The sequence below is a fragment of the Ochotona princeps genome, chromosome 17 (assembly GCF_030435755.1).
Source record: "Ochotona princeps isolate mOchPri1 chromosome 17, mOchPri1.hap1, whole genome shotgun sequence".
Classification (NCBI taxonomy): Eukaryota; Metazoa; Chordata; class Mammalia; order Lagomorpha; family Ochotonidae; genus Ochotona; species Ochotona princeps.
The window spans coordinates 19,165,944-19,186,272 of record NC_080848.1 but is presented as its reverse complement, the minus strand read 5'-3'; the positions used below and the strand labels follow the sequence as shown (position 1 = coordinate 19,186,272).

At 49.1% G+C, this 20,329-nt stretch overlaps 1 protein-coding gene across 1 annotated transcript in view; it reads right to left on the bottom strand.

Annotated features, from left to right (window-relative positions):
* Nucleotides 1-10,753, bottom strand: part of KPNB1 (karyopherin subunit beta 1) — a 29,856-nt gene extending 19,103 nt beyond the window's left edge. The window contains exons 1-6 of the mRNA XM_004591119.2: nt 10,427-10,753; nt 10,275-10,333; nt 8,073-8,255; nt 4,440-4,640; nt 2,628-2,780; nt 513-572 (exon numbers count right to left, since the gene is read on the bottom strand). Of these exons, the coding sequence (XP_004591176.1) occupies nt 513-572; nt 2,628-2,780; nt 4,440-4,640; nt 8,073-8,255; nt 10,275-10,333; nt 10,427-10,466 (696 nt within the window). The 5' untranslated portion in view covers nt 10,467-10,753. The remainder of the gene's footprint in view (nt 1-512; nt 573-2,627; nt 2,781-4,439; nt 4,641-8,072; nt 8,256-10,274; nt 10,334-10,426) is intronic.
* Nucleotides 10,754-20,329: the final 9,576 nt, after the last annotated feature.

The following is a 20,329-nucleotide window of genomic DNA, read 5'->3' as shown; positions in this document are numbered from 1 at the left end:
TTGTAGCCTGAGAAAGCAAAAGAGGAAGGCCCAAAGCCTTGGGATCCTGCTCCAGCGTGAGAGATCCACAAGAAGCTCCAGATCAGCTCAGCTCTGGTCACTGGGTCATTTTGGGAGTGGACCAGCACATAGAAGATATCTCAGTTGTTACTCTTTGTAAATTTGATCTGCCTTTCCAATAAAAATAAATTGCAAAAAATAGAAAAAAAAAAAAAAAAAAAGACCTGTGCAGAACAAAACTCTCTCTAGTGCTAATTCAGCTTGAAGCTGTAACTTTCACATGCTCAAATTAGGGCAACAGAAACCAGCTTCACGGACTATAGCTAGAAGACCAGCCCTGGGATAACCTGTAGCAATAAAGCAGCAAAGCCAACCACTTATTCCTTTATCTTTTTTTAAGAAGAGTGACCTCCAATATATTAACTTTCTCCCACCCTGTATCTCTCAAATTGTATATCCAAACTGGTTTTTCAGAGGGAAAGGCATGAGATTTTTCATAGGATTTCACTTACCCTCGTATCTGGACACTGTGTAGCCTCACAGACCACCTGCATTATAAAGTGCCTTTCGGACTGCAGGAAGAATAAAGATAATTAGGAAATCAGAAATAGGAAGACATCCAGGTTCTCTTTAAGTACAACCTCTCACTCCCTAGGGTCTTATACGTGCCTGTCGTCACAAGCAACTCCTGTCTGGACAGTCACAGCCTGGCAAAGGCTGGGAAGTTTAACCCCAGTATTTGTCACAACCTGTAATTCTGGGGGTATCCCTAACCTTTGAATCCCCTAACCTTTGAATCCACAAGCTTACCACGTAGATAGCAAAATGTAAGTCACATCAAAATGGAAGAAAATATGAAACATCTGCCTTATTTTAGAGATCAAAAGTATTTTCCGGGGCCCGGCACGGTGGCCCAGCGGCTAAAGTCCTCGCCTTGAACGCCCCGGGATCCCATATGGTCGCGGGTTCTAATCCCAGTGGCCCACTTCCCATCCAGCTCCCTGCTTGTGACCTGGGAAAGCAGTCGAGGACGGCCCAAAGCCTTGGGACCCTGCACCTGCGTGGGAGACCCGGAGGAAGCTCTGGGCTCCTGGCTTCAGATCGGCTCAACTCCATCCATTGCAGCCACTTGGGGAGTGAATCAACAGACAGAAGATCTCCCTCTCTCTCTCTCTCTCCCCTCCTCTCTGTATATCTGACTTTGCAATAAAAATAATAAATACATCTTTACATAAAAAAGTATTTTCTGCAAGGTGGCCAAGTGCCATCAAATGACAAAATGACAGACAAGCACAGAGTGAGGAACCTCTTTAGCTACCTTGCTAAATCTGAGGTGTAAAAGGAAAAACTGTTCTTGTCATCAATTAAAACTGAAAATTGTTCTTGTCTTAGAAAACGCCACAATAGTGCCCTTGGAGCATGCCCTACATCGGGACCCTGGGATGGCTGGGAGGCTGGGTGGGGCTTCTCCCTTACTCTCTCCCCTTCTCTCCCTTACAGGAAAAAAAAGAGAGAGAGAATATGCAAACAATGGTCTTACCCACTTTCCTGTGGCCTTTGACCCTTTATGCCCTAATTAACTATGTAAACGTCATCAAAATAAATAATAAAAGAAACTCAACAAGGTCAGCAAATAGCAAAATCCCAGCTGAAATGTCAAAAAGAATACCCAAAAAACACGGCAGTCCATGGGAGCCATTAAGGCCACTCAAGGGTACAGTCAAGGGAACTGAGAACTCAGAGATGTGCGTACCACGTTAAAAGGCACATCATTCACAAAAGCCAAAATGAGGAAGCAACCCACATGATATCTTTACGATAAGCATGATTCAGCCTTCAAAGCTACAAAATAGATGAACCCTGAGGATCACTGTATGTGAAACAAACTGGCTACCAAAAGACAAATACTGTATGATCCCACTTTTATGAGGTATTAAAGAACAATAAACCAACCAAGCAACCAAACAAAGAAAAAAGGGATGAGATGGTGGCTCAACAGACTAATCCTTCCCTTGCAAGCCCTGGGATCCCATATGGATGCTTGCTTGTGTCCCAGCTGCTCCACTTCCCATCCAGCTTCCTGCTTAAGGCCCAGGAAAACAGCAGAGGCTGGCCCAGGTCCTTGGGACGCTGCAACCATGAGGGAGATCTGGAAAGCGCTAATGATTCCTGGCTACAGATCAGCTCAGCTCCAGGCACTGTAGCCATTGGGGAGTGAATCACCAGATGGAAGATCTGTTTATCCTTCTCTCTATAAATACGCCTTTCCAATAAAAATAAATAAATCTTCAGAAACAAAGATTGTGGCCTCCTGCAACAGGAGATGGATGACCTTTTTCTCGCACTCGACCATGCTAAAAAAACAAAGAAAAACAAAAAAACACACACAAAAACTTCTAATTTTGCAGTTCTAAAAGCACCATCCAGAAGGACACATCAAATAGCTTGCTAGTCTTTCAATCCCAAACTGGTCTCACACGTTCACCTGAGCTTACAAAGACTTAGATCTCAGATTCATAAACCTTCATCTAGAATGGAAATACAGGCTTGCTTCTAGCTCCCAACAAGACGACACTTTTGGGGGAAAACACCCTCTAAATCTGCATCTCTTTTCAAAGGAACCTTACCTCTTTGTCAAAGTTTGCTTTGGTGAACTCCAGTGAGTTCAGGAGTGCATTGGTAGCAGCGAGCTTCACATTGTTACTGGGCTCTTCTTTCCTCATCCCCTGGATTATGGCCGTCAGAATCTCATTGGATTTATCCTGCAGCTGCTCTGGGTCCTGAAACGAGCAGAGAAGTGCAATGACTAGAATAAAGCGATCATGGCTAATCAGCAGTCTTTTTAACTGTAAAATCCATTTGAGCATCCTGACTTTGTGATCTTTTCCCTCTCATTCCCATATAAGGACAGCACTGCAAACCACCTGCCAATACAGCCACCCTGTACTGGTGGTCCAAACAGAACTGAGCCAGTGGAACTCCTTAGCTTTGTCTCTGCGACTTGGGCAACACTGGATTTCCCCAGTCTTCTGTGCAAAAGCAGAAGATGGCAACCTGGTGGGTTTTCGTGGCCATCGAAGTAAAGCTCTGGAGAGCTGAGAGCCAAGATGAACACCTGAGCACACCATCAGGGACTCCAGGTGAACAGACACCAAGGCTTCCAGTCTCCTTAGCAACAATTGTTCTGAAAGGATCGCATCTAAAACATCATGTTGGGGCCCACACTGTGGCAGAGGGTTAAGCATCTGCCCGTGATGCTGGCATCTCACATCAGAGTACCAGTTCAGGCCCTAGCTGCTTTGCTTCAGATCCAGTTCCCTGCTGATGCACCTAGGAAGGCAGTGGAAGATCGTGCTAATTCTTGGGCTCCTACCACCCCAGGTGGGAGACCCAGATGGAGTTCCTGTCTCCAGTGTGGCTCAGTACTGGCTACTGCAGACATCTGGGAACTGTCTCTGTGAAACAGGAATTGTGACAAGACGAGCTGAGCTGCCACTTAGAATGCCTACACCACACGCAGGAGTCTCATGCAGAGTTCCAACTTTGCTTCCAATCCAGCATGCTGCTAATGCGCACCCTGGGAAGCTGCAGATGAAGTCTCAACTATCTGGGTTCCTGCCACCCATGTGGTAAACCTGGATGGAATTCCTGGCTCCCGGGTCTGCCCAGGCCCAGCCACAGCTTTTGCAGGCATCTGGGGAATGAATCAGTAGATAGAAGATCTCTTTCTTTCCCCCTTTCATTCTGCCTGTCAAATAAATAAATATCTTTTAAAACAAATAATAAAATAATATTGTGTTATGGCTTCCATGGCTAAATCAACCATTCAGGGGTTGGCAAACTTTTCTGTAAGGCAGTAAATGACAATGCACCAGAGAATTCCTAACACACGGAGGACCGGGGAGAGGATCAGGTTAGGAATTCTCTCAATGAGAATACCATCATTTTACAATTATAGGATCCAGGCCCGGCGTGATGGCTCAGTGGCTAAATCCTTGCCTTGTATGTGTTCGGATCCTATATGGCTGCCAGTTCACATCCTGGCTGCTCCACTTCCCATCCAGCTCCCTGCTTGTGGCCTGGGAAAGCAGCAGAGGATGGTCCAAAGCCTTGGGATCCTGCACCCAGGTGGGAGACCTGAAAGACACTCCTGGCTTCGGATCAGCTCAGCTCCAGCCATTGTGACCGCTTGGGGAGTGAACCAGCAGATGGAGGATCTTTCTGTTTCTCCTCCTCTCTGTAAATCTGCCTTTCCAATAAACATAAATAAATCTTTATATAAGTCTAGAATCTAAGCTCTAAATTGAAAAAGCAGTCTCACTTTCACAAATCTTCACAGCAGGTTGATCTTCAACATGATTTAATTAAGAATAACCCTAACACCATGCACAGCCCTGCTAGAGTCAAGACATATCCATTAGTATGAGGCAAGCACTTACTATATCCTGGCAAATGTAACCAATAGCTTCCAATGTGGACTCTTTCATATGCTCTGTGCTGTTGGGGTTTGTGACATTGGCAACAAGCTGAGGAATAAGTTCTGGCCACTGGTTGACCGGGATCTCCGCACAAGCAATACCAGCCACGCACTGGGAGGCAGAGCTAGGCCGGTAAGTTTCTGTGCCCAAAGTTTGCAAAACCTGCAAAACAAATAAACATGTAAGACACACATGTAAGAATCTCTATTACTATCTGAGCACATTTGACTTTCTTTACACCAATGTCTTGGTATTTTTTCCTGACACAAAAGGAAGGGTGAAACACTGTCCAGGAAGAACCAGCCCTGGCCCCGACCACCATGGCTCAGAGCTGTGAAGTCCAAGTCCATCCCTCCCACCCAGCTTCCACATGGAAACTGCCTCCAAGCCACGCACTTCATTTCATTTCAACAGTCAACACAAGGCAGGAAACCAGCAATCAGGAGAGGTAAGAGGGATGCAGACAAAACTCATCTTCAGGCCCAGTGCAGCAGCCTAGCAGCTAAAGTCCTCACCTTGCAACTGCTGGGATGCTATATGGGCACCAATTTGTGTCCAAGCCACTCAACTTCCCATTCAGTTCCCTGCCTGTGGCCTGGAAAAGCAGTCAAGGACATGTGAAAGTTTGGGACATGTGAATGTTTGGGACCCTGCACCTGTGTGGGAAACCTGGAAGACGCTCCTGGCTTTGGTTCAGCTCAGCTCCAGCCATTAAGGCCACTTCGGCAGTGTCTCTTTCCTCTCTTGGTAAATCTGCCTGTCCAATAATAAATCTTTAAAATTCAGGTCTCAAGCTCCTTGGGGTAAAAAATGAGGTGGCTGTTTAGTGTTATGATCAGAACTGGGGCCTTCATAAAGAGGCAAACTCAGGCATCCAGGTGAGTCTGATGTACTTACTGAATCCAACTGTCTAGCCTGACTGAGGGCAGGTTGTCTCACCTGGGAAATGTCAAGTATATCTGCTTCTTCTGGCGCCCAGGCACATAAAACATCTCTAAATAAACACATAAAGTCATAGATGCTACCAAACCTGCACAACTTTCCACTTGAAGGGACGCTTCCCATTTGTCCAATAATCAGTACCAGATGACCAGAACTAGTCAGATTTACCGACTAAAACAGGTTCACTTGTCCTGCAATCTGTGTTGCTTCAAATGGTTAGCACACAGGCCTTTCTGTCGAGTGTGAGGCATAAGTACAGCTGCAGGATGGAGCTGCCATCAAACCAGGGTTAATCATTGCCACTATCAGCTAGTCCACTCAAAAAGGTCAACAGGAATCACCAGCTCCCTCCAAAGCGGAACAGTTAACTGGGCATGGCATGAGCACAAGTGCTGCCAGAGCTGCAGGCCAGCTCTGCTGGCTGGGTCAGGTCAGTTCCCTGCTCTGTAGACAGCAGCTAATGAAATACCCGTCTTCCCTCTATTCTAGTGGATCATCACTTTCGCCAACCTACTCCCACCAGCTCTACCCAGCAACAGCTGATTGATTCTCTAGGTCTATCAGAGCAAGTCGGAACCTTAAACAAAAATGATTACACCAGACATCAAGTAGTAGGGTGGAAATGACATATGTCAGAGGGTGAATGGTTAGCAACCAAGTCTGACTTGAGTGGCAGCCCAAGAATTAAACCACACGGATAAAGGCTGGACAACAGAGACCAAGGTACTTGCGAGGAGGAATGTGCAGGACTAGACAGCACAACGCAAGGACCACAGTTTACTGTGACCCAGAAAAACACAGGAGCAGTGGCAAGAGAGGAGCTGGAAGACGGGGCGGGAGTTCCGTCAGTACACACTACATACACTCCAGACCCTGGACAGTCACCTGGTGTTCCAGACATGTGTCATTATCATGTTACTAACTGAAAATCTTAGAAAACAACATAGGTGAAGAAATAAACTCCAGTTCCAGGTGCCCTTATACTACCCTAGGTTGTCTCCAAGTACATCTGCAAAGCACATGGACCCCATCCTACAGTTCCGCTTCCCCTTCCAACTGCCTTTATAAGACCATTAATGTTACTCAAGAGCTTTCCGAGGTACAGATATCCAATTCCTAGATACTGAGTTTTTACCAAAACTAGGCACAATCTAGCAACACTCAAATTACCACAGAATTAAGAGGAACTAAGAAATGACACTAACTGTGCTTCTACCACCAGATGCCAAAAGACATACCCACCAGCACTGCAATACTGTAGTACTAATCATCAGATACGCTATAAAAGGGAGAAGGCCAAGGTAACACGCAAGGGCTCAACCTGCCAACATAAGCTATTCTGCAGATTTAAGAAACCATTCTGGTGTAAAGTGTGGAAGCCAAGTACAGATTCAAAGGAGCCTTATCCACTACAGTACTGTATAATATGTAAGTGCCAGTTTAAGAACCAGTTGCTCCAGTTCCCACCAGCTCTCTGCTAATGCACCTGGGAAAGACGCAAAGGATGGCCCAAGTGCTTGGGCTCCTGCACCCATGTGGGAGACCTGAAGAAGCTCCAGGCTCCTGGCTTCAACCTGGTCTAGCTTCAGCCACTATGGCAATTGGGGAAGTAGACTGTTGATCTCTTAACGCCAACCCAACATGCGCAGACATGGCTCCACAGGAAGCTGGCTCTCACAGCCTCTGGTCATGGGCTGCTACATGCAAGATGGAAAAGAGGCTCACAATTTACGGAATAGTTGCCTTTAGTGAAGGGGCACAAATTTAACTAGAAGCTTCTTTCTAGAGCACGGAGACAGCAGCAGATACAATGTATATAACCAGAACCCACCCAACTGCATACATAGGAATCCCCCAGTGTATCTCTTCAAACACGATGTGTTCTCAGAGGTTTCATCTACTTCCCTTTGTGCCTTTATTCATCTAAGACAGACCATTAAATAATTTCATTTAAAAATGTGATCTGCTCATATATTCTAGATCCTTTGCTCCAGCTAGACATATGGACTTCAAATTCCAAAGTCCTAAGACCTTCATAACGTGAAGCAACAAGGGACATTTGGTTTTCCTTAGAATTTATCGTCTCATTCATTACAATCCTTGAACAAAAATCCAGTTTTCATATAGTTTTTCACAATTTGCTATGTAGGTAAAAGCACCATTATGTCATTTTCCCATTTCACCCACTCCAGGGTTCAAAGGCTGCAGGTCATTAACGCTGACTTCACCCCATGTTGGGACTGAACCACAAAACAAGGAGAACCACCTGCGAAGGGTGCTAGGGACAACAGCTAACAAACTATCCGTCGGCTTCACCCCAGTTTCACCAAATCAAGCTCTGGAGAGCTTGAATATACATATTAACAAACTCCCAAAGTGCTCTGATCCACAGCACCGATCTGTTCACTACTGAGATTCATTAGAGACCTCCGCTCCACCCCCTTCTCCATCCCAAATTCTGTCATCTGAAAAGAATTCCAGTCCACCTAGACAAGCTAAATAGAGCAAAATTATTAGAATTAAATATAGTTTAAGTGAAGCTTAAGTGTCAGAAGCCTATCACAACGTCAACTATCCCACGCTCAAGTAATGAAACTAGCATACGGCTCTCGGGCCGCAAGCAACATGACCAAAAGCAGGTGAATTACTCACATAGTTCTTGACTTCCCGTCGGGCATTGGCATCAATCGCAAGCCACCTCTGCTGATACTGTGCCTTGATGTCTGGGTCTTTGGATGTCAAGGAGTTCTTGATTTGTAGCCCAGCTGCGACTCTGGCCACCTGACTGTTTCCTGGGTTGGCTAGCACTCTGGACAGTTCCACAAGGAACGTGGGCTGTTAGAGAGAACATGCATTCACCAATGAAAACCTGGAGGGATTTTACCAACTCAAGTTTACCAAGTACCCAAAAACTATGGGGAATAAGGTAGCAAAAAACCTATTTCTAAGCACATATCAGGAACTGCAAAACACCTACTTCAACATCTCCATAGGAAAGTTCTTTGACAGACAAAGAAATCCACTCACTTCCCATGCAGCCCAGTCCCTGCTAAGGAGTTATATATTTTCCTTTGCAGGTCACCCCTCCATCCCATCTCCAGAATTTAGGCAATTTGACAAGTGGACTGTTCATGAGCACAGGTGTCCCAAGCATCCAAAACAGTGTCATAGTCCATCTTAGCAATGAACCAATGTTATGATAGGTAAAAATTAAAATTGTTTCTTTAAATTTCAAAAAGCTCAGACCAAAAGGAATGATGGTTTTGAGCCATGGAAGCAGTTAATCTCTCATAAGAAATGAGAATATTTAAGCCTAAAGAAGACTTAGATGCCTAACACTCCAAATTGTAATTGAGGGTGTTCAGCAAAGTAGATTAAAGAAAAAGCAAATTTATAAGTGATGGGCATTTAGGAATAGGGAGAAAACAAACAAGTAAAAATGTCCAGGCAAGCTGTTTATGGAAAATGACTGAGTGTCAACAATCAATACAGCATGGGTTCCTTAAACTTGAGCTGTCTAGCAGAGGGGATCCATACAAGCACACACAACCTTTTCGAACGGGGTTCCAAGCAACTTGTTTCACACACAATCCTCTCCTCCATTAAAAAAAAAAAAAAAAAAAAAACTTCAAAAAGCATTGTTCAAATAACAGGAAAGCCCAGGCATCACTTTCCTCCTTCTAGCAACTTCTGCCACCCAGAAGAGAATCCTTCAAAAGTTACCCAACTAAGGGGTCTAGGAAGAGAAAAGCTCGGAGCAAATCAGTAGAAGTTCAAGCAGGAATCTACCTTGAATGAACTATCTGTTTACGCTAGTGGCAACATCATTGGTAGGGCAAGTTAAGGGTCAACACAGTAATTAGGGAAAAAAAAATAGCACATGGAAAGCGATTTGTATGATATAAGCCTCATCCCTAGGTCGTGGTGGAACTATTTTGCCAACCACACACAGGGACTCATCTGGCTACAGTGTCAGGGACTTACCACCTTTCACAGGCGCCAAGGAACCACACCACCTCTCCCTCCACTCCCCATCGCCCAGGAAACAAGCAGGGGGCAGGCTCCGTGCCCTATTGATCCTGCATTTTTACAGAAAGCCCTGGTTTCTAGAGGACTCTCTTCCTCTGTCCATCACCGCTTAAATTTGCAAACACGAAAGCCGAGAACGAAGCCTCCATGGTCTCCTTAGCCAAGAGGCCCGGCTAAAGGGGCGGCCTTCGTACGCCATGCTGGCTGCGGGTCCCAACTGACCAGGTCTTTCTAATCATCGGGGTCAAACGATGGAGTTAGACTCCCGGGAGCCCACCCATCTCGCCACCCCCGAAAAAAAGAACCGGGAGAGGAAGCTCCAAGCAGGAAGGGGGGGGGAAGGAGTGGGAGAATCAGTGGGAAAGGCTTCACGGTGCCAGGCCCGGCCAGGGACACAAGAGCAGGGCCGCCTAGCAAGTGAGTGGGGCGCGTCGGGGCGCGCTGGGGGTGCGCGGGGCGGCCGGAGGAGGCCCGAGCTCGCACATGGCCCCCAGGCCCGGTCCCCCACCCCCACCCGCGCCGCACACGCAGCGCCGCGCAACCCAACTTCCCTTCCCTCCCGCGGCACCGCCGCCCTCAGGCCGCGCGCCCATTGGGCGCCGCGCAGCCCGGCGCGCTGAGCCATTGGCTGTCCGCGAGGCCCGGGGCGGGACACACCCACCGGCTTCCCGATGGCGGGGTTAGGTTGGCGCGGGAGGGGGAGGGGGAGGGGGAGGGGGAGGGGGGCGGGCGGGGTGCGTCCCCGCGGCCTGGGCCTCCGGGAGGGCGGGAAGGGCCCCGCACGCCGCCGCCGCCGCCGCGCAGGGCCCGGGGCGCGGCACGCACCAGGTTCTCCACGGCCGCACGCTCCAGGAACTTCTGCGCCGCTTCCAGTTCCAGCCGATCTAGGGGGAGGGGGGAGGGCGCGGGGTCAGAGGGGGGCCGGGGAGACCCCTCCCCCACCCCAACTCCCCCTCCGCCCGGCGCCCGCGTCCTACCGGGAGACACGGTCTTCTCGAGGATGGTGATCAGCTCCATGGCGGCGGGCGGTGGTGCCGACGGCGGCGACTCCTTCTAACACGACGCTCCGGCCTCTCGGGCGGCGGCTCCCCCAGCCGGGCTTGGGGTGCTGGGGGGGGGTCGGGTGGGAAGGGAGGGGTGGGTGGGGGGCGGGGGTCACCACACGCCCATTCACCGGCTCGCCCCCCGAGGCCTCGTCCCTCCGGCTGCCCGCGCTCCCGTCCTCCCGCCCGCGATGCGGCTGGCGGCGGCTGCTCTGGCGCCGGGGGAGGGGGGGACCCCGCGGGCGGCTCCGAGCGCGGCTGCTGCTCGGCCGGCGGAGGGAGAAAGAAGGCAGGCCAGCGGAGAGGGGACGGCGGCGCGCAGGCAGGGCGGAGGGCGGAGGGATATCCGGGCCGGACCTCTCCGCGGCGGCACCGCGCTCGCCGGCGATTGGCTGCCGCCCTAGCCACGCGGAACCCGCCATTGGCCAGGAAGCCAGCGTTGAGGGGCCGCCCCGCTCCCATTCGCTCGTGGGTTTGAAGGCCCCGCGGTTGGCTGGGCGGGCGGGCGAAGGCGGCGTGCGGATTGGTCTGGGGGGCGGGACAGCGGGGTGGGGCAGGCGAGAGCAGTCCTCTGATTGGACTGTCCTACTGAAGGCCTGAAGCGCAGACCGGCGGAGCGGCGGCAAGGAGGGTCGGGACCCGCGGCTCGCGGGATTGGCCGAGGGCGGGGGTAGTGGACGTTGATAGGCCGAGGGCGGCGCCCCGGGAAGGCCGGGCCCACGAGTTCGGGGTTCGGGGCTCGCCGAGGTGGGAGACGCTTGGGGCCCTGGCCGACCCCCGATGCGAGGCTCGACGTGACGGCCCCGGGCTGGGGCGGCGAGGGACGGGAGGACCGTTACAGGGTCGTGCCCCGCGCCCACGGAAGCTCGGCCGGCGGCGGCCTCGGAGACCATGTGGTCGGTCCTGCCATGTGCACACGTGGACTCCAGCCGGAGAGGCTCTGGGACTGGTCCCAGGGCAGAGCCGGCTCCTGGGCTGCGCCGCACCCTCCCCGCATGTTGCCCTCCGGCGTTTGAGAGGATTCCACACCTGATCGGAGGCCTAGTTCAGAGAGGGCTCCTAGCTATCGGTCACACTGTAAAAATACCCTTGGAAAGGCACAGCCTTGAGAAGGACTCAAAACCACCGTGAAAAGTTAAGGGCTCTGGGAGAAACTTGAAAAACCTCCCCCTCCTCCTTTTTTTGGGGGGGAAATTCACATGAAATACAGGTCCTGTTTCTTGGCTTTCCCTGACATTGGCAGGTGATTTCCAGGTTAATTTCCTCAGCGGTTACTTTGTCAGCATATTGATCCGGAATTAATTGGCTGTAACTGGCTTGTGGAGCCCGAACTCTGGAAAAGCTTGCCCTACACCTGCAGCAGGTAGGGAGCCCCTGGGGGAAATCCATCCCCACCCCCTTGCCCCAGGGAAAGACGGTGGCAAGTGCCTTCTTGAGGCTGGACAGTCCCTGGCCCCAGACTGCCCCCTCGTCTCACCCAGGGATGGGACTGCGTTGGTGAGTATGAAGCAAGGTGACACCCGTGGCGATGGCGAAGACGCTAGCCGTCGCTTGGTTTCTCTGCTGCCAGCTTCAGCCACGCTCCAGCAAGTGCCTGGGCCATGCCCTTGGTCTGCATCCCAATCATGATTACCACCAAGGAGGGCAGAGGAATTTGAAAGTCGCTAGGGAAAACAGAATTTTATGGAAAAGTTCTCCGTAAGAGACCCTTACCCATACGAAATGAGGTTTCAGGTAACCAGAGCTTACTGATGGTAGTGTTGAGACACCCCGGGGGCCCACTCTATGGTATAGTATCTTCAGCTAATGGCTACAGTGCTGACATCTCGAATGGGTGCTGGTTCATGTCCTGGCTGCTTCACTTCCCAGGCGACTCCCTGCTTGTAGCCTGGGAAACTAGTGGAAGGCAGCCCAAATCCTTGGAACCCTGCACCCACGTGGCAGATCCGGAAGAATCCCCTGGCTCCTGGCTTCAGCTGCAGCCCAGCTCCAACCCTTGTGGCCATTTGGAGAGTGAACCAATGGATAAAAAAATCTGCGTCTCTTCTTGTTCTTCTGCCTTTTCAATAAAGATAAATATTAAAACTAAATTTTAAAAAGCACCCTGTGATTCATTGGGTAGTTAGTTCCAGGAGGCACCATAGCTTGAGTGTTGAGTGCACAGGATCTGGAAAGAGCACGTCCCAGCTCTGTCACCTCGTAACTCACCTGACTTCCTTTCTTCATATGTAAAAGGGGATAATAGTCCCCTGGCTTCCTAGGGTTGCAGTGAGAGTGCAGAATGCTGCCAGCACTCCCTTCATGCACATGGGCTGTTAGTCCAGAGTATAGTTCGTGTGTTGTGCTGCCTGTAGGTCCTTGGTCAATGAGAGAAGATCAACTTCAATCATTTAAGCCCCATTTACCCCCCAGATTATGTCAAGTTGTAAAGTGACACTGGCTGAGGATCACCCCATGAAGGCGCTTGGGGAAAGCTCACCTGAGGAAGGGGAGAGAGATGACAGAGGGAGACTGTGCACCTGCAGAAGTCTTGGGGTTACAGAGCACTACAGCCATGTCTCCAAAGCACAGGGAATGGGCTGGAGTGTTAGGGACAGGGTGAGAGCAGGTGAAACCTGGCTTGGCCAGGCAGGTGGTTCCATGCGTAGGCAGAGAGTGCAGGGCAGTTTTTGTAGGCTTCTGAGCCGGACAGTGGTCAGCAGAAGAAAGTTGGATGGAAGGAAGGGGGCAGAGTGGAGGTGAGGAGACCATTGTCAGAATCCCAAGAAGATACTTGTGAAGAGGTGTGGAAGCAGCAGAGAGACAGATGGATGGGACATGGTGATTGGTTGAAGGAAGATGGGGGGGCTGCTGGGGACACGTGGAGTGACCTTTGTGCTGAGACACTTGCAGTGTATACCACGACGGGGTGGGAAGGGGGCTTCTGCCTGGAGCTGTGACATGGCTTGAGTGAGAATGTTGTTGTTGGTTTCTTTTTGGCCTCTCCTCTGTCTGTGAAATCTGCCTTTTAAATAAAAAATATTTAAACAAATAGATATAGAATTATAAGTAATTATTTTTAAAAATTATTTACTTGCAAGGCGGAGTTGCAGAGAGAGATCTTCCATCAGCAGGTTCACTCCACAAATGGCTACAGTGGCTGGAGCTGGGCTGGGCTGAAACTAGAAACTTTTTTTTTTTTTTTGACAATCTTTACATAGTTGATTAGGGCACAAAGGGTGAAGGGCTACAGGAAAGTGGGTAAGAATATTGTTTCCACATTATTATTCTTTTTTTTTCTGTATCTGGGTTAAAAGGGGAGATAAAGGGAGAAGCCCCACCCAGTCTCCCACCCATCCCAGGTCCCTGATGTGGGACATGCTCCAAGTGTCCTACTCAAGTGGTTTTGATAACTCAACAGTTATGAATGGCTGCCAATCTCGCCGTTCCAAGTACAATGAAATCGCTGAAGAATTTCACTGGTTGACATAGTCCACCTTAGAGTCTCCGTTTGCCCAGATTTTTACTGCCAATACGTGGCTGGGGTAGTTGATTGATTTGTTCTGTCCTCTGTTCTGTGTTGTGGTACCAGGTGTCCTCTGCAGGTTCCTGTGGACTGCCATATCCTCCATATGCACTTGGATATGCTGTCCACTACTCCATCTGAGCCTCTGAAGAGGCTCCGCTTTGACACTTGCACTCCATGGCAGACCATGGAATCTGCATTTAAGAGCTAGAAACTTTTTACAGAACTCCCACAGGAATGCAGGAACCAAGCCCTTTAGCCATCCTCTGCTGCTTTCCCAGGCAATGTTAGCAGGAAGCTGGGTCAAAAGTAGAGCAACCAGTGCTTGAGGAAGCACCCACATGGGATGCTAGTTCCACAGGTGGCGCCTTTATTCACTATGCCACATTGCCAGCTCCTTAATTATGTGATTCTAGTTAGGCACTAAAATTGATGCTAACATCTAATCACGTGGAAAATGTTATAATACATTGTAACGCGCAATAAAGTAGATTGTTACATTGTAGGTGCATGTGCGAAAACGTGATCAAGTTGTACACTGAAGATTCTTACATTTTATGCACTTGGCTGTAGAAGTGTAATGGCAAAGAATTCTGTAGGAGACAGGTGCTTGGTCGCACAGTTACGTGGCCACTTGGGATGCCCGCATCTCATCTCAGTGCCTTGCTCAAGTCCTGATTAACTCCTATTTCCTGTCCAGCTTGCTACTAAGGCATACCCCGAGAGGCACAAGGTTATGGTTCAGGTGGTTGGCTCCTTGCCACTCATGTGGAGATCTGCATTGCTTTCTTGTCTAGCTCTGCCCTAGCCGCTGCAGGCCTTTGGGGAGTATCCCTGACCCTGCCTCTCGAATTGGGGGTGGGAGTGAGAATGATAAATTAAAGAGCAGAAATCAACTGTAATCCCAAATTGTATCCACATTAATATTGTCATATTTCCCCCCCAAGTAAGGTTACTTAATTGTATTCATTTGAAGATTTACTTATTTGAAGGGTAGAGTGATAGAAACAGAAAAATCTTGGCATTCCCTGATTTACTCCCACATTACTACGACAGCCAGGGCTGGGCCAAGCCGGGAACTCTATCTGGGTCTGCCCTAAGGGTGGTAGGCACTCAAGTACTGGAGCCATCTCCTGCTGCTTTCCCAGGAGTAGCAGGTGGACATGAACCTGCACTCTGATTTGGGATGCCAACATGGCAGGTGGTGCCATAACCTGCTGGGCATAACGACTGTCCCCACCAAGTACTCAGTTTTAAATGAATTCTCAAGTATTCCTAGCTATCATTTTTTGTTACTCTAAAAAACAATATTTCTAAAAAGAAAAAAATAATTAGAAAACCATATTTCTAAGAATTTTTAGTCACTCCTACCATCTCAGTTTGCATTAAAGCAGAATTAAAACAATGCCATCCATCAAACATGGTTGAGCTGGTTCCAGATACCTGCTCACATGGCTGGTGCAATGCAGAAGCAAGTGCATTGTGACTTAGCTTAAAAAAAAAAAAGTGCCACAGAGGAAGCTAGAAACTGAAACCCACTGAGGCATGTCGATTTCGTCACCAGTCGCAGGGCCAACCAAGGCTCTTCTTCCTGGCCGACTGTCACAGAAGCCTGCATTCAAGGCCAGGGCTCTGCTGATTGCCTTCTGTTCTGTTCTTTTTCTTTCTTTTTTATTTATTTGAGGATATGGTCAGCTTGGCGATCTGCTCCAAATAATTCACATGCACACACACACACACACACACACACACTGTGTGTGTTCTTGGCTGGACTGTAACTCAGCGTCTCAGTCTCCATGGGATTGATCATTTGGGATCAAATCAGCCTTTGCTGGGGTGATGGTGGGGGTGGGACCTGTCCCTGCATGGCAGGATGTGTAGCAGCAGCATCCTCCATCCCCCATCTCCACCCAGCTCTCCTCCCAAGTCAATCAAAACCGCCTCCAGAGGACCTGAAGGGGGTGTGGGTGGAGGTCGAGTATGCAGTCACTGCCACCCATCCTGTAATGCAGGGACAGGATTGGGTCTTGACCCAAGGACCGGGAGGTGGGCATCCCTAGTGGCAGCTCACCTGCAGCGCCCTGTGGTTGGCCTGCCATTGCATCTGTTACAGTCCCACTGTCCACGTACTTGTGTGAGAATTAATGAAAGCCACACTTAGTACTGCCTGTCTTGTAACCATTCTCATTGTTGTGTTTACTTTTTACTTTTTTTTTTTTCATATTTTTTTCATTTTATTTTTTTTGCGGGGGGGACCAGGTGAGCAGGGAAGGGAGAGGGAAGGGGAAAACACCTCCGGAGAGAAAGCCGGGAAGTGGGGTGCCTCTTGAAATAGGAGGGAGAAACACCGTGTTTACTTTTTTCAAGACTGACTTATTTATTTGAAAGACACGGTTATATAGAGAGACAGAAGTTGTCCATCCACAGATTGACTCTTCATTTGGCCACCACTGGGGCTAGACCCGGCCAAAGCCAGAAGCTGAGAATTCTATCCTGGTCTTGTGAGGCACAGTCCCAAGTACTTGGCCATCTGCTGCTGCTTCTCTAGGTACACTAACAGGGAGCTGAGTTGGAAATGGAACATCCGGAACTCGAATGAGTACTCACATAGGACAGGTGGTGACTTAACTACTGTGCTATAACACTGGCCTCTCATTGTGTTTATTCTTTTTTTTTTTTTTTATTGTGTTTATTCTTAAATCCCTTTTATTGTGGTATAATTTATAAAATGTACTGTTTGTGGCTGAACAGTTCGTGTTCCAGTCCCCACAGAAGTTCTTGGACTGCATCGCAATGAGTCCATTCTCGGGCTCCTGCCAGGATGGGCTCCATCATTTTATGTTAGCCCTATTTCTGACTTTTGCTTAGTGCAGCCACAGGGTATGTGCTATTTTTTGTATCTGTCATCTTTTGCCCACATCTTCCCCCACCCCCTTTTAAAAAATATTTCCACTGATTTATTTGAACCAATGACAGAAAGAAAAGATCTTTCACCCACTGATTCACTCCCCTAAATGGCCACAACAGCCAGAGCTGAGCCAATCAGGAGCCAGGAGCCGCTTCCCAGTCTCTCATCTGGGTACTTGGTCCTAAGGCTTTGAACCATCTTCCATTGCTTTCCCAGGCCATAAGCAGGAATCTGGATGAAAAGTGGAGTAGTCAGGCCTGGCGGCGTGGCCTAGCGGCTGAAGTCCTCGCTTGAACACCTTGGGATCCCATATGGGCGCCGGTTCTAATCCCGGCAGCTCCACTTCCCATCCAGCTCCCTGCTTGTGGCCTGGGAGAGCAGTCGAGGACGGCCCAATGCATTGGGGCCCTGCACCCATGTGGGAGACCCGGAAGAGGTTCCTGATTCCTGGCTTCGGATCTGCAAGCACCGGCCGTTGTGGCTCACTTGGGGAGTGAATCATCGGACGGAAGATCTTCATCTCTGTCTCTCCTCTCTGTATATCTGACTTTGTAATAAAAATAAATAAATCTTTAAAAAAAAAAGTGGAGTAGTCAGGACACGAAGCAGCACCCATAAAGGATCCCAGCCCTGCAGGCATGAAAGTAGCAATTAAGCCATCGTGGCAGTCTGCAAATGAACCTTTTTCTTTTTCTTTTTTTTTTTTTTTTAGGATTTATTCGTTTTTATTGGAAAGTCAGATATACACAGAGGAGAAGAGACAGAGAGGAAGATATTCAGTCTGTTAATTCAGTTCCCAAATGGCCACAAGTACTTAAGCTCAGCTAGAGCTGAGCTTAATCTGAAGCCAGGAGCCAGGATGGATCTCCCATGTGGGTGCAGGGTCCTAAGACATTGGGCTGCCCTCTACTACCTTCCCAGACCAGAAGCAGGGAGCTGAATGGGAAGTGGGGCCACTTGGGGAGAGAAACAGTAGATGGAAGATCTTTCTGTGTCTTGTTCTCTCTGTAAATCTGCTTTTCCGGGAAAAAATATGCATATGTGTATAAACAAAAATAGAAAAAAAGTAACAAAAAACCCATAAAATAATAAAAAAAAAAAGATTTTTTTTTTACTTGAAAGAATTACAGGGAAAGAAGGTCTTCCATCTGCTGCTTTACTCCCCACATGAGCACAATGGCCAGAGGTAAACATATGAAGCCAGGAGCGAGGAGCTGCTTCTGAGTATCTCATGTATGTATAGTGGTCTAAGACCTTAATCCATCTGCACTGCTTCCTCAGGGTGTCACAGGGAGCTGGATCAAAAGTAGATCAACTAGGACACCAATCAGCACCCACATGGAATCTTGGCACTTGCAAGGAGAGGAATAACCAATTGAGCTATCATGTCAGGCCCCCATCATGTTGTTTTCAACGAGCTTTTCCAACATGTTCAGGCTGTACTGGACTTCCCGGTAGTAGCTTTACAATTTTTTTTTAATTAATTTATTTTGGGCTTGGCACGGTGGCCTAGTGGCTGAAGTCCTCGCCTTGAACGCACCAGGATCCCATATGGGTGCCGGTTCTGGTCCCGGCAGCTCCACTTCCCATCCAGATCACTGCTTGTAGCCTGGGAAAGCAGTCAAGGATTGCCCAAAGCCTTGGGAGTCTGCACCGATGGAAGAGCTCCTGGCTCCTGGCTTTGGATTGGTGCAGCACTGGCCGTTGCGCTCACTTGGGGAATGAATCATCGGACGGAAGCTCTTCCTCTCTGTCTCTCCTCCTTTCTGTATATCTGACTTTGCAATAAAAATAAATCTTTAAAAAAATTAAGGTGTTTTTAAACATTTATTTATTTACTAATGTATTGAATATTTATTTAGTTTTATTGGAAAGTCAGATTTACAGAGACAGCTCTGCTGTGCTCTGGCTCACTCCCACGTGACCACAATGGCCAAAGCTGAGCCGATCTGAAGCTAGGAGCTTCTTCCGGGTCTCTCATTTGGGTGCAGGGTCCCAAGACTTTGGGTCATCCTCAACTGCTTTCCTAGGCCACAAACTGGGAATTGGATGAAAAGTGGGGCAGCGAGGACATGAACCGGCATCCATATGGGATCCCATTGCATGCAAGACGAGGACTTTAGCTTCTAGGCTGCCACATGGGACCCTGCGGGTAGTCTTACCTGGACAATTTTTTTTTTTTTTTTTTTGCTTAAGGTTTATTTATTTATTTGAAAGGCAGAGTAACAGAAAGAGAGGGAGTTACTATCCACTGATTCGCTTTCCACATGGCTGCCACAGCTGGGTCTGTATAGAACCAATCCAGGAGCCAAGAACTCCATTTGGGTGCAGGGACCCTGACTTGGGCCATCTTCCACTTTTTCTCCTTGGCACTGTAGCAAGGAGCTGGATCAGAAGTGGAATATTGAGACTCGAACTAGCAATTAGAAATGGCATGCTGGCATTCCAAGTGGCAGCTTAAGCTCCTGCAGCAAAATGCAGGCCCCTCCCAGGCAGCTATTGTCACCACAGTTGGCTATCTGGATCCCATAGTCATGGCATTGTTGCGTGGAAATTCTCCCTGTAAATCCTGCCCTCAGGGTCAATGTTGTGGGGTTTTTCTGACAAGACTCTTCGGGGCCCGGCGGCGTGGCCTAGCGGCTAAAGTCCTCGCCTTGAAAGCCCCGGGATCCCATATGGGCGCCAGTTCTAATCCTGGCAGCTCCACTTCCCATCCAGCTCCCTGCTTGTGGCCTGGGAAAGCAGTTGAGGACGGCCCAATGCATTGGGACCCTGCACCCGCGTGGGACACCTGGAGGAGGTTCCTGGTTCCCAGCTTCGGATCGGCGCGCATTGGCCCGTTGCGGCTCACCTGGGGAGTGAATCATCGGACGGAAGATCTTCCTCTCTGTCTCTCCTCCTCTCTGTATATCTGGCAGTAATAAAATGAATAAATCTTTAAAAAAAATCAGTAATGTAAACACAAAAATAAAGCCTGCAGGAACTCCAGGTGGCTAGGGCTGCATTTCAGTCTATGATCAAAGGACCTGGGTCAGTCAGTTCAGTATCCGAGTCTTTTTTTTTTTTTAAAGATTTATTCATTTTATTACAGCCAGATATACACAGAGGAGGAGAGACAGAGAGGAAGATCTTCCGTCCGATGATTCACTCCCCAAGTGAGCCACAACGGGCCGGTGCTTGCAGATCCGAAGCCGGGAACCAGGAACCTCCTCCGGGTCTCCCACGCGGGTGCAGTGTCCCAAAGCATTGGGCTGTCCTCAACTGCCCTCCCAGGCCACAAGCAGGGAGCTGGATGGAAAGTGGAGCCGCAGGGACCAGAACCGGCGCCCCTATGGGATCCCGGGGCTTTCAAGGCGAGGACTTTAGCCGCTAGGCCACGCCGCCGGGCCCAACATTACTGATTTTCTTTTTTTTTTTTAAGATT